The 22,709-nt window shown below is 42.8% G+C and overlaps 1 protein-coding gene across 8 annotated transcripts in view; it reads left to right on the top strand.

Moving 5' to 3' along the window:
- sulf1 (sulfatase 1) overlaps nt 1–22,709 on the top strand; it is a gene marked incomplete at its 3' end in the record, with an annotated part of 75,295 nt that overhangs the window by 40,262 nt on the left and 12,324 nt on the right. For 7 of the 8 annotated variants that reach the window (XM_079361406.1, XM_079361407.1, XM_079361402.1 and 4 more), the window contains 9 exons: nt 11,155–11,431; nt 11,777–12,016; nt 12,672–12,823; nt 15,510–15,679; nt 18,090–18,240; nt 18,339–18,514; nt 18,720–18,848; nt 19,252–19,308; nt 21,476–21,602. In XM_079361406.1, the coding sequence (XP_079217532.1) occupies nt 11,257–11,431; nt 11,777–12,016; nt 12,672–12,823; nt 15,510–15,679; nt 18,090–18,240; nt 18,339–18,514; nt 18,720–18,848; nt 19,252–19,308; nt 21,476–21,602 (1,377 nt within the window). In that variant the 5' untranslated portion in view covers nt 11,155–11,256. Of the gene's footprint in view, nt 1–11,154; nt 11,432–11,776; nt 12,017–12,671; nt 12,824–15,509; nt 15,680–18,089; nt 18,241–18,338; nt 18,515–18,719; nt 18,849–19,251; nt 19,313–21,475; nt 21,603–22,709 lie in introns of those variants that run through there. The other variant, XM_079361409.1, reaches the window with a different exon arrangement.

Below are 22,709 nucleotides of genomic sequence, written 5' to 3'. Positions count from 1 at the left end.
ATGAGACACGAGAACCTTTTTTTTCTGGGGTGGGGTGGGGGGGGGGGGGGGGATTTTTCATGCCTTCATTGTAGAGGTAGGACAGTGGATAGAGTGGAGATAATGGAAAGATAGCGGAGAGTGACGTGCAGGAAAGGATCCACAGGTTCGACCTGAACCTTGGCCGCCTGCACCTCCAGCGCCCAATGGAACAGTTTCTTTCTAAAATTCAAATAGAGTGGCTGTCATCTATACATGTATACATTGTACCAACATTCTCCAAAATCTTCTTTTACCAAATTTAACTTTCCCTCAAAATCCTTTTTGTACATTTCAGGTATAGGTCTGATATAAAAGCTCATCTACTTTATGGGGGGAAGTGAAAGACATACGAATGTATTTACTGTGTGTATAACAAATGTTTTCATCTGTTCTGCTATTCCAAAGAAACTTGTTATTATAAATGGAAAAAAATATGCTGTGGTTTTTTTCAAAGCAGCTTGTTTGTACCAGGAAAGATCAGGGGCCAGACTGGCTTACATTGCAAAACATTGAACGTGCCAGTCTGTATTAGTGAATTGAAGAGCTAGAGAAAAAAGATGAGGAGGCCTGCCTTTAAACTTTCACAGTCGACAAGACGGATCCATAAATCTTCCCTTCACTCTCATTTCCCCCAGCAGATTTTAGATTCAATCTTGATTACCTCAGCCAGAGCATAGCAAAGCAGCTTTGGGACGTTTTAGTAGAACTCAGCGCCGTCTGCCAGCTCTGAAGAGAGGGAGATCCTTTAAACAGTTTAGCTTCACTGTGCTACAAACAAGAGCGTGAGCAGCTGCTGCAAATAATTAGGTTCTGGGGAGTAGACCCTCGCCAACACAAACGTTGTTCCAGTAGCAGCTCTGCCATCATTGAATGTGCTGTGGTGAATGTGTGTGTGGGCGTGTGAACGCAACAAATGAAATAATCTGGTCTCCTGATCAGTATGATGAGGAAGAAGCAGTATTTATAGTAACAATATTTGTCTTATCTGTATGTTGATTTTTTTTTGTAAATGCCAACCACAGTGAATCAGAGACGGAAATCCTGGGTGATTTCTCACATGCCAATAAACAAGGTCAAAAACATTCATAGCACACTCATACTGTTAAAAAGGAAATTACATGCATTCATTCTTGGTGCCACATGTCTACTGGAGGTAGTACTTTAATTCTTTAGGATTTTTTTTATATGACTTCAAATTCTGCTATAACAATAGGTAGGGCTCATGGTCAGTAAAAAAAAATTGATTGTGTTTTAATGAGAAACTGTGAGCTCTAACGGTTGGATGATTCTATTCATCTATACTGAAAACTGCAATCAAATTGAACAAGCCAACGAAAGCAAAGATGCCGAAACGACAACAATTTTCTGAATGTTTCTACATCTTTGCTTTTGAAGAGGAGAAGATTATTGGTTTCATGCCTTTTGATCCCTCTGGTTGTATCGTATCTCTGTCTGTACTTTCCATAGATTGTGTGTTCTCTTGTGTGCGAGATGTTAAGAAAGATTTCCTAAGCCACCCTCTCCTCCAGCACTTGTTTATCTCTTCAGCTTAATGATAGTGTTCCTCACGCTCGCCTGATTGCATAGCAGCGCTGGAGTAGATTGCACAGACCCATCAGTGCAAATGACCAGTATTTGAACAGCGAGCATTTGGCATGTCTTTTTTTTTTGTGTGTGGGATCTAGAAAGGCTATCTTTAGATGAGTCAGCCACTTTCTCAGTTCCTTTGTTGTCCTCGCTGATCAAACACTTCCACTGTTTGGATACACTTACATGCAGTCTTCAAATGTGTCCGTGACTTTAAAGGAACATTTCTCCAGGGAAATATGACTTGCAAATCAGCTCTTTCGGGGTGTCGGGGGGGGGGGGACTCACAATAGCACCCTCATGTGTTTGTTCAGCCCCCTCATTTGAGTGGTAAAGGTCAGGGCACGCAAACATCACAGTCAGCTCATCTTTGGTAGGAATGCCAAATCCTCAAACCTCGGATCCACTTGCACACAATGAAAAGAGCAGCGAACTGGATGTATACGCGATACTTAGGTTTCTTTTTCAGCATTGTTTCTTTTTCCTTCTCTCCAGCCTCTACCCTGATTAGCAGTTAGGTGACAGAAGGTATATTTTTGAGAAGAAAAGCTTCTGCAAAGCCAGGAATAACCTCTGCCCAGGTTCTTATCATTTTCTCCTGAGAATAAATAGTGCAAGAGATGATGTGGGACTCCTTTGGGGCTTTATTCATTGTAGCACACTTTCAGCAACTAAGTGAGAGAAGAGATTTGAATGCTTCTTCTGTGGTGTCCAGAGCTGCTTTTGTTTAAGTGTCACTGCCTGTAGATGCAGCATGGGCTTAAGAGGAAGAAAGAAAAAGCTAGGTCAAGAGAGACACAAAGGGCAAAGTGGAACAGGGATAAAAAGTAGAAGAGGCCAAGATAAGGGAGAGGGAGGTGTGAACATTTGATAATAAAAAAAAAGAGGACCTAAGAAGTGCTTTGAAGTGGACACAAAGATCCAGTGATCAGAGGCTCGTGCTTTTGCCCACGTTCTTGGTTGTCGTCCGCACGTGTTCGCATTTGAAACACATGGGCACAAACATAATCTTCTTGTGACACAGGCATGTACAAAAGAGAAACAGAAAGGAAAAAAAAACGTGTTTACACATACACACCATCCATAAGCTTACCCCCTCCACCCTCCACCCCCCAGAGAGCTGCTCTGTCTCTGCTTTGTCATCTCTCTTGTCCAATAATCCCCTCCCCAGGGAGAAGCAATCTGTTTTAGATTTGAAAGAGAAAGGGCTCTGCCTGTATCACGTACAATTAAGCAGCCGTCAGAATGCGTCGGCGTAAGTTTGGAGGGAGAAGTGCTGCCACTGGGGGGTGTCCCTTTCATCCACCGCTTTTCCAGAATGGAGATAATGGGGTGGGAGGGTTAGAGGGATGGGAATGAAGGGGGGCAGCGGGAATGAATACATTTCCTCACCCCTCTATCCCGCTCCACAACTCGACTAATAGAAGCCAGCATGCGTTTGTTTCAGCTCTTCTGCTCCCTTTCTTTCCTTCTCCCCCTGGAGCGGGCAAACACATTCAGCTTCTGCCAGTGCTCGGCTTCTCTGCCCGTGTGTGTGTGTGTGTGTGTGTGTGTGTGTGTGTGTGTGCAGAAACACTTAGATGTGTGGACTTGACCATGTGCTACCGGTAGCCCGCGGTCCTGTTTGCCCTTACTTGAACACTTTGTGGCTTTGCTGTGTGGCTGCTGGTTATTCAAGGAGCTGAAGTATTGAGGACTGAGCAACTGTGTTTAAACCGACAAGGTCCTGCATTGCATGACAGCGTTATCTCCGCTTTACTTTCCTTGAATCGCCTGCAGCGAGTTCAACCAAGTTCGGCTGGTGTCTCTTGAACATGCTGGGATGATGTGTCGACTGCATTCCTTCAGCTTTGGCTCAAACGTAAGGCATCGAAGGATTTGGAGCAGTAAGCTTCCTGTTTTATTTTTTGTAAACTCATTTTATGTTTAGTTGATAACCTAATTTAGATATTGTACAATGCAGGAAGATATGGATTTTTGGCCAGGCAGGATGAAGTTAATTGAATAACAAATGACGTTACTGCATGCTTTGGAAAGCCTCACACTGAGCCAGAGGCAATGGAAAGGAGAGCTCCCCTTTGTACAAATTACAGGTTACGTGTCTGTCTGAGTTGAAGTCTGACTGATTCGTGCTCTGACTGTTTCACTGAATGACTAGTGCTCATACAGAGTATATGATTTCCAAATACACACTCACTCGCCCAAAGGCGTTGGTTACAGAGGAGTGCTGAACAGGCACAGGTGCAATCACGCTAATGCATTTTTATGAGTGGTATCATGTTGGTGTGTCACAGCCATGGAGAAGTTTGTTTATGGCGTCCAGGGTCACGCAGGCTGGTTCTCATGGTCTATGTTTGTCTATGGTTCCCAGAGAATATGCCTACACATGTTCCACATTTTAAGGGTGTTTGGTTTCATGTGCCAACAGCAGCACTATACTGCTGACTGAGCTGCGACCACGTCACCCTTTGAAGGAATCTACCTTATTCCTTTTCTTGATTATCTTTCAAAATTGAATCTGTTTGTTCTCTGAAATTAATACACTTTTAATCCAATTATTCTTTGAAAACTCATTCAGTTTACTCATTTACAGCGTTGTTTTTATTAATAGGCCTTTAAGTGTTTTGTGATAGTAAACATAATTCTGGTAGCTTGGAGAGTGACCAATAACTACAAAGTCATTGGCTTTGTATTCCTTGAAAGGGTCATCAATGATTGGTGTGTTCAGTTAAAAACACATGTGTTATCTTCACTGGCAGAAAAGCTGTTTTACTTATTTCAGCTGTTTACAGTCACCTTATTATCTGTCTGTTTGGAATTATGTCATAACAGTTCATTTTTCCCAGAAAAGCAGAGCTTGTTGAATCTGAAACCCAGATGTTCTGTTTACCTTTCTGTGTTTTCTTTTTTTTTTTTTTGCTGTTAACATAACTCTGCCTGTATTGACTTCAACATAATTATCTTCAGTCAGTATCACAAGTCAACATAACTCTATGTTTATTAAAGTGGGATGCTGAATGGTTTACTTGAGTTAAAGGATTGATTGACTGGTAAATGGAAAGCATTGGCATTATGCTCAGCTCCCTCTTCACCATGAAGGTCCATCATAACACCGCCGTACTGTTGATGCTGCACCAATCCATCTCAGGCTCCATTTTACCCTTGCTCATGTCGAGATCAACACCGTAAGATACTTGAACTCATTCACTTGAGGCAGGGACTTGCTCCACACCCAGATGGAGAAAACTACTGTTTTCCAGCAGAGAACCACAGCATAAGACTTTGAGGTGCTAACCCTCATCACGACTGCTCTGCATTTGACTGAAAACCAAACCAACGACTGCTTTAGTTGCCAGCCTGAAGAAGCCAGCAAAAAGCAGAGATTCATTTCTGACTTCTCCAAACTGGAAACCCTCCTCGCCTGAGATCCTGTCCATAAAAATCACAAACAGAATTGGAGACAAGGGACAGGCCTGGTGGAGGACAACAGTCTTTGTGCTGAGAATAAAGACACCGATTTTACTTTGGTCATACAGAGACTTAAAAACCCACATCCTTTGAACTCCATATTCCAACAGTACCCACCACATGACCCCTCAGGGGACACAATTGAAGGTCTTCTGCAGGTTCACAGATCAAATGTAGACCGGATCAGCAAACTCTTATGCCCCTGTAAAGTGCTTGTCCACTGTCCCACAGCCAGGATGGAATTTGCATAGTTCCTCCTGTATCCAGGATTCCCCTTAGTCACCATATTCTTACTTCTTATTTGAGGGTGTGCTTTTTGGGGTCGGGAGTTCCTGAACAAATCCCTTTCAGCGCTAAACGATATCTCCAGTCCTTGGTCTGTTTCTCCTTCTTTCTCTTTGCCACCATGCTGCTGATTTCATGGAAAGGAAATCAATCTCTATTTGTGACAATTACCTCACTGGAAACCCATTAAAGCAATTTGCCGTCGCTCTCTTTTGTGGTAATAGGAATAATTTATCTGGGCTATATTTGTCAAGTCAAAGAGACAAGAAAGCCACCCGTGAGCGAGCAATATGTTAAAACCAAGATGTTCTGGTCTCGCTTCGGCTTTCTTTGGAGCTTCCACTGCCTGATGGTGTGTTTATGATGGGAGTGTGGGTTTTGACAAGAGAGTGGGCTGGAAGAATATAAATGATTTTTGTTCATCGGAGATCATCTATCAAAAAAGCTTTCCATTCATAACTTTGAATAGATTCAACAAGAAAGCATTGGCTTGAGACCCGTATCATGTAACTGTGGCTGCTGATCCTCTAATTGTGATTCCATGTTTTCATATCACACTATAAATCAGATAAGTGGTTCTACTTTCATTCACTCTCTCCTTTCTCTTTTCTCCATACCTATCACTCTTTCTCTCACCCTTTCTCCAACCCTCTTGAATGTAACATCTGCTTTTCCACTTGTGAAAATTTAACTTGTAAATCAAACTTCCTAAAAAGAGTACAAGTGAGACATGTGCATTTAGTGCCAAAATATGTAAGATTATAAAAATTATTCGGCCCATTTGTAATTTTTTAGCACTTTTGACACTTATTTATAATAGACTCAGAAACAGGCAGGCATGCACACACAAACAAATAAATCCAGGTAGCTTAATCCATTTCTAAAATGATCTTTTGTTTTTTAATTATTTCCCTGTTCGGGTTCTTAAAAACACCCTCATGGTTTCCCAAAGACCACCTGGTAGCCCACAAGCCTTCCCACAAGCCTTCCCACTTTGAAGTCTTTTGGACCAGGATTCATTTAATTATACATTAAGATACATCCGTAATATTGATGGGGTGGCCTGGCAGCCTTGGCACTACAAAGGGTCTCTTACCAGGTCCAAAAGAAAAACGAGGGGTTCCACTAATAGCGGCGCATGCACTCACTCCAGGTTCACATTTCACTGAATCGAGCCCATTCTTCTTCATTAAAGTAGCCTGCATTGTACCCCAAACGCACCACATACCAGGTGAAGGGAATCATTCCAAGCTTTAACGTCTGAACTTTTATAGCTGTAAAGTCGATTCTGGATGTGCTTGTCAAGGTGAAGATTTGTGTAGCCATAAACATGTTAATACAGTTCAAAGAGCCAGTTATCTTCCTGTCATGCTTCCATTTTCTTTTTTATAAATCCAACACCAATCTGGTCATTTTGGTCAAACATGTCTGTGGAGTTAAGAGTCAGAAAACATCAAGCTTTTTCCAGGTGCATACTCACATACTGGGTGCACTGTGACAGGGCCCGTCTTTGGCCTGCTTAGTGTGGGCATGTCCTGGTGGATGCAATGTGTACTGTGGTCCCTGACACAGGCCCTCCTCAGTGTAAAAGGCCCTTGTCCTGTACATATTGAGCATATTTTTTACAGACAGAATAACATACAGAATTCAAACTATGCCATCAGACTTTAATACCCACTCTTTGCTTTTGTTCCTGTGTAACTTGGCTGCCTAATAGATAGACTGTGCAAATTGAGAGGGAGCGAGAGAGAGTGGACAGGAATAAGAGGGGATTTAAATAGCTTTGAAATGGCCATTGTCCTTAAAAGTAAGGCCCTTTATGATTGACTGATTCACTGTAGTGGAGCTGGCATCTGTTTTGGGTTTGACTTGCATCTTGTTGGGGGAAGGTAAACCCCCTCACCTCCAAACTCTTTATTTTCACTCTCACATAGTGTATGGATAGAGAAGCATTAGAGGACAAACGTGCTGCTTTAAGGGAATCACGAATTCATAGCTGTCATTCAGTATGCTTGTTACTGAAGAATTCCCTTATGTGCATCTCCTATTTTTTAAGTGACTATTGATAAATGCATTGACCGCCAATGCTGACTGAACAGAATCCAAGCCATATGTACGCTGTTCGCCTGATGAAATGAATACCCTGGCCAATCACGAGCAGGCATTTACTAGACTTTTGTTACTTTCATTCTCTCTGTACTGAACCCCCTGCGGTTCATATGTTCTCTTCCCTCCATATTTCCTCTCTTAACCCTTGTGTGTGGGTAGCCTCAGGTTGCTGAGGTTTGGTAAAACAAGCTACCATCAAAGTCATATTACCACTAGGGTCAGAGGAGGGTCAGGGTGCAGCAGGGTGTGTGGTTTGAGGCCCTAACTGGAGGGCACAACTGCCAACCAGCCAGACTGCCCTGGATGGTTACACAGGCAACAACTCTATCATGTTCAGCTTTACTCCGTGCACAAAGAACAGCTGTCTGTGCAGCCATACCAATCACTGAGCAATGCTGCATTTACCAAAGGAGGGTAAGTAAAGAGTTGTTCTCCGCAAGTGAAGGAGGAAAAAACTTTACTATCATGAGAGATTATTAGGGTGTTGAGGTGTGCATCCCTAGTGTTGATGGCTATTAATCTGAAAATTACACATCTTTTGTATCTGGCAGCTGTATGTCTGAACTCCATAGTGGTCTTTTTGTTCCATTCCTTTGAACCCCTGGGCATTTAACCTCACATCCCTCCCCAATATTCCTCCCACATCTTACCCATAATGAGTACAGTAAAGGCTCATTTAAGGGTCATTAGTGCTAATCCTCTAAAACAATGAGGACGGAGAAACAATATTCTCCCTAGTCCCCTGACTATGTCCAAGAATAAAAATCTCTTGTCTGATCCACAGATGTGTAGAAGATGCCTGTTCACTTATATCACACTAAATGCTTGGGATTAAAAACAACTCATTCACTATGAAAGCAAATGCAAATGACTTGAAACTTATTTTGTAGCCTAATTTAGATATTAAAAGTTAGGATGAGAGGGTCAGGGTTAAACCTAAAGAATTTGGGGAGGTCTGCTTTGGTTTGCCAAAGCTTTCTAATTTATCCTGTGTTACTTATTTCACTTGAATTGTGTGTGGCAACTCAAATTATCCTCACCATCTGAGTCCGTTGAAACAGTGTAGTTATTGATACCACTATGAATAACAACATTAGCACCACATGGTTTGGGTCCTTTTTTTTTTTTAAATGAACCTTCTTGTGTGCATTCTCATTTCTCTCCATTTGCCATGCATAATTGAATTTCTGCTGGGTGCTAACATTGCACTTGTTGGCTGGCTAGCTTAAAATTGATTTCAAGTTTCCCAATGCTCGACAGAAATAGAATTTTGTCTCGATCTGGATTGCATCTATTGTTCCTGGGAAGCGTTCCCATTTTTGTAGGAGGACTTGGACCCTCACAGTAGGAGAATATGTTTTTGTGTGGGAGAAAGCCTTTGTGTGTGAACGTCTGATGAGTTTCTGTGTGTCACCATATGTTTGTACTGTAGTTTGTGTTGTGTGCGTAATTCACTGTGAGGTTTTGTGCACTCTGCCAGCCTGCGCTGGAGGGGTGTTTGTCCAAACGGCGCCAATGTTTGCACAGGGCTGTCATGATGACTGGGTTGGGTGACCCAGACACTGTCCATCTGAAACACTGGACGGACCAAAGTGCTCTTAAATCTTTGCCTGAAGCTCCATTGGAGACAACTTCTCAAGGAACACCAGATGAACTATTCAGCACAGAGAAGAGAACATCACTCACCTTCCTAGCCATTTAAATGTGCTGAGAGAGGGCGTTGTTGTGGTTGTATCTGATGTGCAGGCAAATATTTATTCAATCAGATAATGTGTTTACAGATGGGGTTTTGTTAACTTGTGCATGTTTCATATTAAAGTGAAATATATAGAATAAAAATCATCATATAGTATGTAAGGTCATAGATGTGGCAATAATATCATATCTTAAGCTAGGATTTATTCATTGTGCATTTTTTTCTTTATCCTTTTCAATCAGCATACTTGCTTTCCTCATAAATGCACAACATATTTAAACATACTTTAACCTTTTATTGACCTAGATTTAAGTTATACAAATGAAAACCAATGTTGATACATTTTCATAAAGTTGTGGCCGGCTGTTTAATCTGTAGGTCTTGACCTTGCACAGAGCATCAAAGCTAAGCAGACAGTGGTCTGCACTAGAGTAGCTGAGTATCTTTGCAAAGATATAATGGTGCTCAGTCAGTGTACAACCTAAGTAATAATCCACAGAGTCAGCCTCCATACCAGCTATTAGTGACTTTATAATCATCGGTGTTAAAAATCCCAGATCTGTGCCTTCCATTATGAGTCAGGCGTAAAAAAGGATGACTTATTTTAGGTGTTAGTTCATACTCCTTGCCAGTTGGCGCTTGTCCTTTATGGTAGTGAGGGGAGGGTGGAGCTCCACAGTAGGGTTTGTTGGGCTCAGGTGTTATAGACCTGCCATTTGTTTTCAGGCCATTAACTCACAATAGTGAGCAGTAAGGTTCCACTCAGCAGGATGACTGCTGTCCATAAGGCCATTTTTCACAGGCCATGATGGAGGACTCATTGGTCAACGTCATAGTGTATCTCACAGCCACAAGCCATTCTGTTCCAGGCTATTGTTATGCTATTTAAATGATAGATGCATACAGTGGATTTATTGATTAATGTTTAGAATTTATTTGCTTTAGTGTGATATTTCTTTTTTCTACACCATAATAATCACATCATATCTATCTTCTTATGTTGGAGAGTTTAGGGTCAGCACAGATTAAACATAAATCCCGATGTAAAGGAAAAATGGATTTGCAGAGTCTTTTTGACCAACCATGACTTTGTAAGTGAGCAAGAGGCTGCAAAGTGCTAGAATGACTCAGTGGTTCTCTGTGATTGGCGACAGTGGCACTGGGGTTAATGTAGCGGAACCCTCTCTCCACCTCCTGTGCCCCCTAACCCCTTCCCCCCTAGTGTGGTCCCATCCTCCCCACTGGCCCTCTGTCACGCTTGACTCAACAGGGGTGACTTTTGAGTGACAGGTGAAATGTGCGCCATGATTGGTTCACACAGGAGAGTGGCTGTGGGTTTTGAGTGCAGGCAGCCAATGGCACAGTCTTGGCACAGCTAGCTGAACAACAGCTCTCTGGTACTATTAGAGAGTTTCCGAGTGTGAGTGTGTGTTATCGGATACAGAAGGAGAGAGTGAAAAAACACAAGAAAAAGTCCAGGGATAATATGAGAAAAGGCCTGACAAAATGAGACTGGAGGGATCCTCTGAGGTAAAAGCAGTGTTTTTAGATCTTGTCTGTTGTTTTGGAGTCTTCATGTGTTTTATGGGTTGCTGTGATTCTTGTTTTAATTGCGGGTCAGAAGAAATTACGCTGAGGGATTTTGTTTTTCAGTGGAGAATATTTTTGAGGTTTCAGCCAGGATGCAACATATGTTTGAACTGTTTGGCAAGTTCTTTTGTGGTGGACCATCAAGGGCTTAAGTGTGGAAGGAACTTTTTGGCTCCTCTGTTAATATATTAACTGTTGTTTAAGGGTGATTTGTGGCCCGATGCATAAAGTGTTTCTAAAGTGAATCGGTGTAGATTTTTCTAGAGGAAATATCGGATTTCCCTGACTGTCTTTCTGAGAACTTTATACAGTCTTTCTACTATTCCACTTTGTAAAAAACTACCCCATGTTTCTTTATTTAAAATCACTGTATATTTCTCTTTGTGTGACTTTCACAGCTAACCACAGCTGCGAGAGCTGCACGGGTGTGAGTAAGTGGCCTGGCCGGACCTCTTCTACCCTCCCGCCTACCCAGCCTGTCTCTTGTCATCTCAAGCACCATGCTGGTGCGTTGGCTGGCTTGGATGGCCCTGTTATGTCTGGACTGGGCCCCAGGCAGCTGGGCCTTCATCACCACCAGGGCCCAGGGGCTGAGGGGTCGCATCCAGAGGGACCGCAGAAACATACGGCCAAACATTATCCTCATCATGACAGACGACCAGGATGTGGAGTTGGGTAAGGCTGGCACACTTTCTGGTCCTCTGTGAATGTTCTTTTTACCATATGTATTACTTTAATTTATGTGAATAGCTCTTGTGTTAATGCTGTATAATGAACTGCTTTGTCTTTGAGGACATTGCAACAGGACTTGTGGGGCTTTTCTCCACACATTAAATATTAAATAGAAGCCATTAGCCAGTGCCGGATGGCCATCTGGCCAGTAACTGCTGCGTTATAATGAATAGCCACTCAGAGAATCTAGAAAGAAAATGAAAATGTGTTTGTTCACAGGAAGAGACCCAAAAAAACGTGTCATGCTGTTGAGAATGCATAAAAACAAATAAATATCTGCTTCCTCAGGTTCTTTGCAGGTGATGAATAAAACTCGTAAGATCATGGAAGATGGAGGCACAAGTTTTACCAACGCCTTTGTCAGCACTCCGATGTGCTGCCCGTCTCGTTCCTCCATGTTGACGGGAAAGTATGTCCACAACCACAACACGTACACCAACAACGAGAACTGCTCTTCCCCTTCCTGGCAAGCTCAGCACGAGCCTCGCTCATTTGCTGTCTACCTCAACAACACTGGCTACAGGACAGGTTAGTAAAACAAAGACATGCACTCTCAAGTTTTTTTTTAACACTGTCCTATGCAGGATAGTCAGAGTAAGAGTTTGTTTTTAATCCATAAAGACCTCTAATGCATTGCTGTTGAAGGTTTTCCTGCTATTTTATAAGAAAGTTTTAAAGTGTTAAATAACTTTTTCCTCTTAGATACTGTCAATCACCAAAAGTTCAAATGTGCCTCTGGACCCTCTATATTAGATCAGTGCAAATTTATACAGTTAGCCAGACTCCACACCACCCTGCCTCGCTGTCTGCTGTGAGAAATGCAAACACGGTGATCTTGCCAGGTTGCTGTCATGTTCCCTCAGACAGTGTCTGCGAGAGTGATGGGCAGGCTTTGGAAAGGGCAGCTCAGTGGGGTCCTGTGGGCTGCAGCGTGGCCTGCGGTTTTCGAGCCGATGCGTTAGCCTGCAATTAGCCTTCCATGGGACAGCCTGGCTCCTTGCCCAGCCTATCCCAGAATTCTCTGCAGCGAAGCCAGGGAGAAAGAAACAGGCAAAAAAAGTAATGTGTCACACAGAGATAGAGTCATAGACGGACACAGCAGGGTTTTACAGGTACAGATTTTATGTGAACAAATCAAAGATGCTGAAAAGACATGTTATTTTTCTTTTCTTCTCTTCTGTAGGCTTCTTCGGCAAGTACCTCAATGAGTACAATGGCAGCTACATCCCACCTGGGTGGCGCGAATGGCTTGGATTGATAAAAAATTCCCGCTTTTATAATTACACTGTCTGTCGGAACGGTTACAAGGAGAAACATGGTGCTGATTATGCCAAGGTATTTGTTTCCATCACTTCTAAAGAGGAACCATTAATCCAATCCCTCATTTGTTTTCCCTTCATGACCTAATATAAAGACTTTGTCTGACAAATTGTGGGTTTCATTCCACTTCTAAATACAGACAGCAGAGCACTTCACTTATCTTGGTGTTGTGATCCAAGCAGACAGGAATTTTCATTTGAGAATTAAAGGGAACGAGTTGACGAGAGGTGGCGTCTTCTCTCTGCTGCGTCCTTTTATTACGACGCACCTTGACTCTACATTTAGACGTTTCAAAATTAAAGTCTATTTATGAGACGCAAACATTGCCTGTGATAAATATTACCCTGCACTTGTTTTTAGTCTCTCTGACTGTTCCCCCCCCCTCCCCTCACTTTCTATCTCACTGTGAAGTTTTGCACAAAGATTCTACGCTTTATTAACACACTGAGAAAGAGAGAGGAAATTTCACTTTACCACAGTCTGACTAGAGATAATCACTGTGGTTACACTGTCTTTTAGTGGCCCTGGATGGCATGGGTGATCAATCTTCCCCCAAATGTTTTTGCAAGAGCTGTCAGTTTGTTTTTGCATCTCCATGCCAACATCGTCCAAGGTAGCTTTTCCTTTGGCACACAAGGAATCCATGAGCAGGGTTTATAGTTTGGATACATGTCAAGTTTCAAGACTGTCTTCCCAAAAGATGTGCAAACAAATGTTTGGACTGCTACGCCCCTGCCAACTTGGACTAAGGTGTAAAAGTACTCACAAGTTGAGGCCCAGGTGTTCACATGACATGAGCTTGGTCAGCAGATTATGGTTTATAACCAAATGGATACACGATTTGCAAGTTACTGCCAAAAACCATCAACATGGCCCCATCAGGGCAAACACACCTCCTCTTTTTAGATTCACACAGGGTGAGAAGTTTATGGTTCTCCGCATGTAATGGACCTGGCACACCGAGACATTGAGATGAGATGAGGCACTCACTCAGTGATTTCATTCAATTAGGTCTCATCTGGTTTTCCATCTGTAGGAGGATGAGTTCACTGAGGTCAAGGTTTAGTCAAAAAGTTTTTTTGTCAGTTTTTTGTGTAAGAATGGGATCCATATGTTTTTGTTCTCCACTACAACAGTTAATATGGCACAATGCAGCCTGCTTGATCAATTACATGTTATGCGTAGTTGTCTAAAATTTTCCACTGATTAGAGTTCAGAAAGTTATCCCTTCAAACCAAAATCGCCCTGCTTCTTTGATGGCCGAACAATGCAGGCTAGACTTAATACAGTATTCAAAATCTAAGTTTCAATAGATGAATGTCTTTTTTGAATTAAAACATGTGTGAACAAGTTGGATTTCTTTGGTTGCCCCTCTCTATTCATCGTCTCCAAAAGGCTGTGGGAAAAGTGATACTCTTCGCCTCCTTGACCATTTCATAGCTGTTGGCAAGGCATTCCCTATGACACTGTCACTTCCTTTCAACCTCCCAGACCCCTAAGCAGCATTGACTCAGTTTTTGGAAATGCAGTTAACACAGATAAACAAGTGCGGCATTGCTTTGCTCTGCCATGTGCGCACAATCACCAGCCTTCATTGGCATGCACATCCGCCAGGTCTTTAAAGCTCTCCGGACTATAAAGCCTAATAATAGAGACAGGATGAATCAGCCAGACACACTTCTGACATTTCAGGGAAATCACCCTTTACCCTTTCATTCTGAACCTGGCACTCCCTTCCGCATGTTGTATGCCAGACAGCAGAATGCCAAAACTACAGGTAGAATGATTGTTCTACTTTTGGAAACTTGGCAAATGTATTTGAGATTTCTGTTCAGGGTGTGACCTCCTGTATATTTAAGAAAAAAAGTCTTCAACACGCCTGAAATAAAGATAAATGTCAACGACTGTGGCTACTTTGATCTGGCAGTTTTCAAATTTCCGGAGTCTAAGCTCCTTAAAGCAAAAGCTACTTTTGTTGTTTCAGCTTTGCCAAAGTCACTTAAATTTGAAAACATAAGTCAGGAATCTTACATCTTCTCCACCTCCTTTTATGTAAGTGACCTCCAGAGTGTTTCCACATGAATACAAGAGGATTCAAACATTGTGAGCTTGTTTTGTTTGTGATTTGTGTGTTCCATCATTTCCCAGCATGGATAGCTGAGAAGGAGGGAAAAGACTTTTTTTTTTTAAAAAGGGACAAAGTGAAGTGAATTTACATCGGAGAAAGGGAACGGATAGCCTGCAGTGAAGTACAGACGGTGGGAACTGTCATAACAACATACCATTTTAGAGCACCAGGCTCCTCTCACCATCAAGTGGTGTCACATTCAATCGTGCAGAGATCCACTGATGAGGCAACAGCCCATATACCGTATACACATACACACACAGACCAAGTACACACTCTGATTTACACACAGGCAAGCTGCCAGCTGTTGACTCGACAGATTGGTAATGTAGTGTACTCAATGGCCCCAGTTCATAGCCCCGCTGGCTCCTCTCCATTTATTTGAAAATGACTGGACAAGGGTAGGCAACATGTCACGGTGATTGGACGGCAAACGAGTTTTATCAAAGCTCATGTTGTTTCGTATGTTCCCCAATTCCACCCTCTTTTTTTTAACCCTCTGTAGCTGGGATTCTGAAACCTGCAACACCTAATAAATCCTGTTTATTTGAGATATTTGCTCTCTTTTTCCAGGATTATTTCACAGATTTGATCACCAACGACAGCATCAACTTTTTCCGCATGTCCAAGCGGGTCTACCCTCACCGCCCTGTAATGATGGTCATCAGTCACGCTGCTCCACACGGCCCCGAGGACTCGGCTCCACAGTACGCTGAGCACTTCCCAAATGCTTCACAGCACATGTAAGTTCCATGCAGACTCAAATTATCGCACATGCTCAAACACATATGCTCATCAGGGTTCCCACAGAGGAATTTTAACGCTGTGAAGTAAGAAAAAAAAATAATGTTGAGTGCCCAGTTTTATAAATTACATACCCACACATTCGTGCATCTTTTATTTGCCCCAGTACGGAAATTTTCATGTTAACATCCAATTAGGGATTTTACGATTTGGTGTACCTGACATTATTACAATGCTCCCGCCCCTTAATCTCCAGTGATGACAGGTTGCTTAGAAGCCACTGGGGTCGCTGACTGGGCAAGTGTGAAACCAAAATGATTTATCATGCAAGAAAATTTGGGGCACGTACCAATAAGAAGATCAGTGTTGGCTTCTTTTAAAAGAGCGCTGTGCTCATGCCAAGCTAACATTGGCCTCCCTAAAGTCTCACCACTAAGTTGCAGCAACGCTCCAGCACTCTCTCCTCCTGCGTCTCCCAGTGTCATCTCTTGCTTTCTAATTCCTCGCCTATCTCCCCTTTCCCTCCCCTCCTGTGAAATTCACAGAAGACTTCCTGTCCATTTCATTCAGTTTTCTCCCCGAGGCTCTCGGGTCGATAGGAATGCATTGTGCGCATCTCAGAACACCCTTTGTGACATATTAATTTATTTTTAGCTCAAGCCTTCGGGGAGTGGGGGTAGAGCCAGGGCCTGTGAATGACTAAAGGGGTCGCCCCAGTGATTGTGTGTAGGTTGAGTGTGTGTGGATTATGTAGATTAGTTACTGTGGTGGTCCAGGTGGTTGGCATGGGACGGCGTTTGTTTCGGTGCTTGTTGAATTAACATTTTCACAACACATAAAAAAAACAAAACCATTGGGAGGTGTTGCAAAGCGTGTTTCTTTATAGAAAGCACTTAGGAGAAGTAAGGTTTTGTAATGTGATCTCTACATTTTCAACTTGCCAATGAAAGTTGTTTTTGTTGTCTGATCTTCCTGCTTCTGTCCAAGCAACAGATGAAATATACCTCTCACTCACAATGCACAGAGTTGGGAAGAAGCATTGTGGCAGGGAAGGAGTTGCTGCCTCATAAATCATGTGGTGTCTGTACTTTTGACAGCAACAATAGCAGGGGAGGTTTGATGTTAATGTCATTAACATTCCTCACTGAAGGTGTCTCTTGGATCCGAGCTGAGCGCCTGACTTATTTTTAAACACTGGAGATGTTCTGCGGTTTTGCGGCAGCATGTCTCTCCGTAGCAGGGAGTGAATAGAAGTTATTCCGGTCTTAGCTCAACAAGTTGCCTTAGGGAATGTCGCTAATCCTCATGTGGGATATGTCCATGCTAAGTTTTGTAAGGTCAGGACAGGAGGCATTCTTGGGAAAACAGTGGGCCCTGGGCTCCTGTTATCCGGGGATAATACCACAAAACATGACCTATGTGTGACAGGTGGCAGGTGTGACCTCTCCTATGGACTGGCTTGATTTTACTGACCTCTGCATTCCTGGTTCCCTGGTGCCCAGGGCCCCATACCTTGGTGGCCCATTGCCCAGAGACTAGTCCCTTTGTGGGGCTTATTAGACCGCCTGGCTAGGTGGGTGAAGAGTTCAGCCTGCTCACAAAGCAGGCCTAAGGAGACGAGAGCATAAGGCAGCTCACTCAATCAGGGCATAGCAGCTTCCATAGCCGGTCTTTGTTTAGCATCTAAGTCTTGATACTTTTTTCCGACGTTGTTTGGACAAGACAATGAACATATCCACTTCTAACAATCTCAGGAGAAAATAATGTATTGTACAGTAGAAGGGAGTGTATTGATTTTATCAAACTACAGCTCTGACTCACAGTGTATTATTCTGTGATATAATGTGGCTTGTCTACGTCACCTACTGTCTGTCACTGTTCCTTTACGGTAGACACAAACAAGACTGCTTTTTTGTCCACTCATTTCAAATGACCAGGACATATGGGATTTTTGATCCAAAAGTTGATGCAAACATGACTTTTGGGGAATATTATTTTCTTTAAAATGTGCCAACCCTCAACTAACTTGTCTGTGCCAAGAGCGCCGCGGAGACTCTCGTCTCTGTGTGAAGAGAGAGATGGCTGAAGAGAGGTGTGGAAAAACAGCAATGCTGCCTACTGCTGAGTATTCTGACATTTCCTTTACCAGACAGAGCAGCTATTGACGTGTTTAGAACGCAGTGAACAACTGTGGCACCTGTCCCTGAGCAGTAGTTTGTGAGAAGTAACAGACAGGTGTTTTTTGGCACCTGAAATGGCATCCAACGTGCACCCATACAGATTTTCTCACTGATTTGCGATCTCAGCAGACGCGTAGTATACATGTTAGTATGTCCTATGAATCCTAAATGCAGACGGGGCTTTTTTCTACTTTCCTGACTCTTAACTCTGTCATTTTTGCCCTCCTAGCACCCCCAGCTACAACTATGCCCCAAATATGGACAAACACTGGATCATGCAGTACACAGGCCCCATGAAACCCATCCACATGGAGTTCACCAACTTCCTCCATCGGAAGAGGCTGCAGACACTCCAGTCTGTGGATGACTCAGTTCAGAAGGCAAGTGACTTTGAAGGTGTCTTACAGGCATGCTGTCACTGAAAATACCTGGGTTATCCATAGTGTATCTTCTCATTGTCAACCGTTTGACCTCCCAGGTTTATGAGATGTTAGAAGAAACTGGAGAGCTGGACAATACTTACATCATCTATACAGCTGACCACGGTTACCACATTGGTCAGTTCGGATTGGTCAAGGGAAAGTCCATGCCTTATGACTTTGACATCCGAGTGCCATTCTTCCTGAGAGGACCAAATGTAGAGCCAGGAGCAGTGTAAGTCTAAACAACCTTATATGATTTTAACATTACATTGCCTCCACTTTATAAAAGGTCAATCAGGATGTGTACTGGGTGTATCTTGATATTTTTCTGTCAGTGGTTATAGTGTTATTTTAATTTGTTTCAATTATTTGGCTTGGTTATGTAATGTCACTGAGTGTCTGTCAGAATTAGATCTTAAGGGCCTGTTTTTCTTCAGAAACCCTCATCTGGTACTGAACATAGACCTAGCTCCCACAATCCTCCACATTGCCGGACTGGACACGCCTCCAGACATGGATGGAAAGTCCATCCTCAAGCTGCTGGAACAGGAAAAGACTGGCAATAGGTCTGTATGGATCCATCATGGCTTGCTGTCATGGATATTATGCACAGTAATTGCCCAGTTTGCTTAATATATGCAACAGTACTTTTCATTTACAATTATTGAGCAAATGCATATTTCTAGAGCCAAAATAGTTGTGTTTTACTCCAGCTGAGCACAAAGTAGGTTCAGGGCAATTTGGTAGATTTTCCTTGGCTGGGGGACCCTGGCTTGGCTTTAATGTGGCTCTGCTAATAAGGTTTCCTGTAGAATTTGTTTGCAGATTGAATCAAAATGCAAAATCATTTATCTTTATCAAGCATGTAAAAAAGCACAAACTGACATTTTAAATCTCTATCTGACTCTTGAGGAAATCGCTGCATAGGCCTAAGACTTTCTATTAACTTTGTGCGTTTTGTTTTCATAGATTCAAACCCAACCGGAAACCCAAAGTCTGGAGGGACACATTCCTGGTGGAGCGAGGGTAAACTGGACCTCTATATTTCTTTTCCACACTACATACACATCCAGCCTATTGCAGAGCATCGAGTGTCACAAAAACTTGACGAAACATTTCAATGAACCAAGCTGTGCAAGGCTCAGTGCATGTTCCCTCTTCCAGAAACGCAGCTGCTTCTCTTGTTATCTGACAGACGTTTCCTGACCACAGTCGGCCTGGAATGAAAAAGCAGTGGAAGAGGTTTACAATTTTGAGCTGTAAGGTGAAGCTAAGAGCGGTTGGCAAGTTATGACAGTTCATGCAAGAGGCCCGAACTTTGTGTAACAAGGTCGTTTGATCATTTACAAGAAAAACAAGCAGTCTTTGTCTTCCATGGAGCCTTTCATATCAAGCCCTTTTTGGGGGGTAGAATTAGCCCCCTTTTCTTGAGACAGACAGACAAAACTGTCAGTAACGTAGAGGAAATTGACTCTTGCTAAATAAACAAAGCCTAGTAGGGATGAAGTTACTTGAGGAAGAGTGGAAGACTGCATCCAGTCAGAGGAGATGTCACCAGCTCCTCAAGTGAGAAATGCAGCAGCCCTACTATAGCCAATGCTTGACTATTTCCCAGAGACTGTTTTCTTGTAGTCCCTGCAAGTGCATACAACATGCTATCAAAAACCTTATAAGTTATCTATTCAGCCTCTCCACAGCTTCCAAATAATATGTTGATGATGATACCTCTAATCTAACAGGCATGTTTTATTTATTTAAATGTGGAAACCTTAAGACTTGGTAAGAAATAATCCCATACAACTATTTTTTTTATCAAAAATAAAATATAAAAATAAATATAGGAAGAGGACATAAGGACATCAGCAGAAAAGGGAGAGAAGTGAAAGAGACAGTAACACTGTTTGGGGCCAGATTGTGCTGGCAGCTTGTGCGATGATACTGTATTCTACAGTAGGTCATGTTCTCCCACACAGCTGCTGTTTTTCCCCAACAATCATTCCCTCATTCCCTCAACCTTTTTATTATTTTCTATCTTGGCTGTCCCATCTCTTTTCCACTAATATTGCTTGTTTGCGACTGCGTCAACATCTGCAGACACGAGAGTAGAAAAGAAACAGTAGTTGGCTCTGCTGCGACTCATGCAGATTGGTTTCCTGCTGGGCTATGTTTGTGCAACACAAGAGCTGGCCGCTCTGTGGACCGCTGGGTATGAAATGAAAAGAGTGTGGCCCTTTGACCTGTTGGGGCTTTAGCTCTTTTAATCCATTCCTCCATTAATCCACACTCTTTATAACGGCTGTCTGCTCGTGCGCTTGTCTCTAAACGCTGAGATTAGCCTCAGCATACACACAAGCAGTAGCTGATTTTTTGGTATAGTTTTCTCACGTGTTCAGTGATATTCCCCAGTAACCTTGTGCAAACATACAGTATTATGGCTTGGGGCATGTGAATGGCTGACAGCTGGAACTGACTATCCTGTCTTTTTCATAATGCAAACGTCAGAGAGCGACACTGACAACAACTGCTAGCTCTTTAATCATAGTTGATAGATGGATAGATAGATAGATAGATAGATAGATAGATAGATAGATACTTTATTGATCCCGAGGGAAATTCAAGTTGGGTAAATTCTAAATCCTACAGCCGAGCCGGTGTGTGAATACTGGCTGTTTTCCTCTAAATTGGACTGGTCAAGACAACAGGCCTTCTTTTAAAGGAGACAGGTTGTTTTGTACTTCGCAGTTGCCATCATTCTGTCCGCTCGTCGCAAGCAGCCAGGCCTTGTTGGCAGAAAGTTAGGGATAGAGCAGAGGACCCAAGGAGGGCGAGTATGGCCTGAGCACAGACTCAGCTCGGCCTTGTGGTAGTAGCAGAGCAGAAAGGAGGCAGTTGAATGTAATGCCAAGCCGAGGTCAAACAGCTTGGCCTTGAGCTGAGCACTGGTGTGACGCAGAGCTCAGCTCCGTGCCCAGACCCTCCGGCACACCACAGATGCTACATAACTTATCCTTTCACTGGCCATGACCATGAGAAGCACACAGAATGAGCTGTGACAGAAAGTAAAAAACAGGAAACTCTTAAATTGTATCAAACTTTACTTTGGCTGCCTTAAGTTTTAGTAATACTTTGTGTGCTGGCTCCCTAAATATGTCCTTTTGTTGCTTATTTCCTCTTTAATTTTTGTGTGCTGCAGAAAGATCCTGAGAAAGAAGGATGACTCAGTGAGCACTCAGCACACCAACAGCCTTCCCAAGTACAAGAAGGTCAAAGAGACTTGCCAGCAGGCCGAATTCCAGACACCCTGTGAACAGCCAGGACAGGTAACACACCTATGTGCTTACATGTGCACATTTATTTTTAAAAACGATGAGTTCTCTTGATATCCTCAAAATGAGGTGTCTTTAGTTCTTAAATGTTTGACTATCACTGTTGAAGGGACATCCATGTTGACTGCTTAACTATCCCATAGAGCCACAAGAGCAGCAGCCATTTAAAGAACATCCTTTTGAAAAGAGGAAATACATAAGTGGATCCTTTTGAACTGTTTTTCTGTGCATTACTTACACGTATTATCAGCAATGGAGCACTTGTAATAGAGATAAGTTCTGAGTCAGTGTAAACTGAGTGTATGCATCCAAAACTCTGCCCTGAGCATGTGTACACATTGTAGTACTTATATTTTAAAATATTCCATGACCAGGTCATAAGTAGCCCTTGTGGCAGGCCTCATAGTGAGCAGCCTTAAAACCAGAGGAGGTTTTTTTTACCGCTTACAAACAGCAGGCAAGTGTCTTATCTTCATTTCGTTCTAATCTGTTCATCCAGCTTCTCTTCTGTTATTTACATGCGAGGAGGAAGAGCAGGGATCATTATCAGGGATTACAGAACATGTTATGCCTTTTCAAGGACAACTACCCTCCCTCTCACAGTGAACCGAAGCATTTGCAAACGTCAAGAGTTAATGATTTGGATGCTGAATCTCTGCCTTGAATGTGACTTCGCGTACGCTGAGAGAAGTTTTGTTTTCAAAAGCCTGAAAGGTTTAAAGATGACCAAAATGATCTTCTAAGAGCATATTCTCTGTGGTGTTTTTGTAACAAGGCTCCTGCTGTCCTTTAGAAATGGTGGGTGTGATAACATTGTGAGTTTGTTGTGGGTTCACAAGATTTACTCACCAGGGACATAGAAACCTCTGTGTCTGTATGTTTTTGGGGAGAGTGTGAGTGACATGTGGTACTTTGGCTCTTTTACTTCTATGCTCATGTTTCAGCTTGCATGGTCGTCCATGTCTGCCTCTAACCAACCTCCCCCTCCTTCCGCCTCCTCCTTAGTTTCTCATCCGTCCCTGGAGTCGTGCTGCTGCTGCTTTGGTACTGTTGTAGCTTGAAATTACTCACAGGACAGAAGGCGAGGGGGAAGGACACAGA

Source organism: Symphodus melops, assembly GCF_947650265.1.
Source record: "Symphodus melops genome assembly, chromosome: 14".
In the NCBI taxonomy this organism is placed as follows: domain Eukaryota; kingdom Metazoa; phylum Chordata; class Actinopteri; order Labriformes; family Labridae; genus Symphodus; species Symphodus melops.
This window is presented reverse-complemented; position numbering and strand designations above follow the sequence as displayed.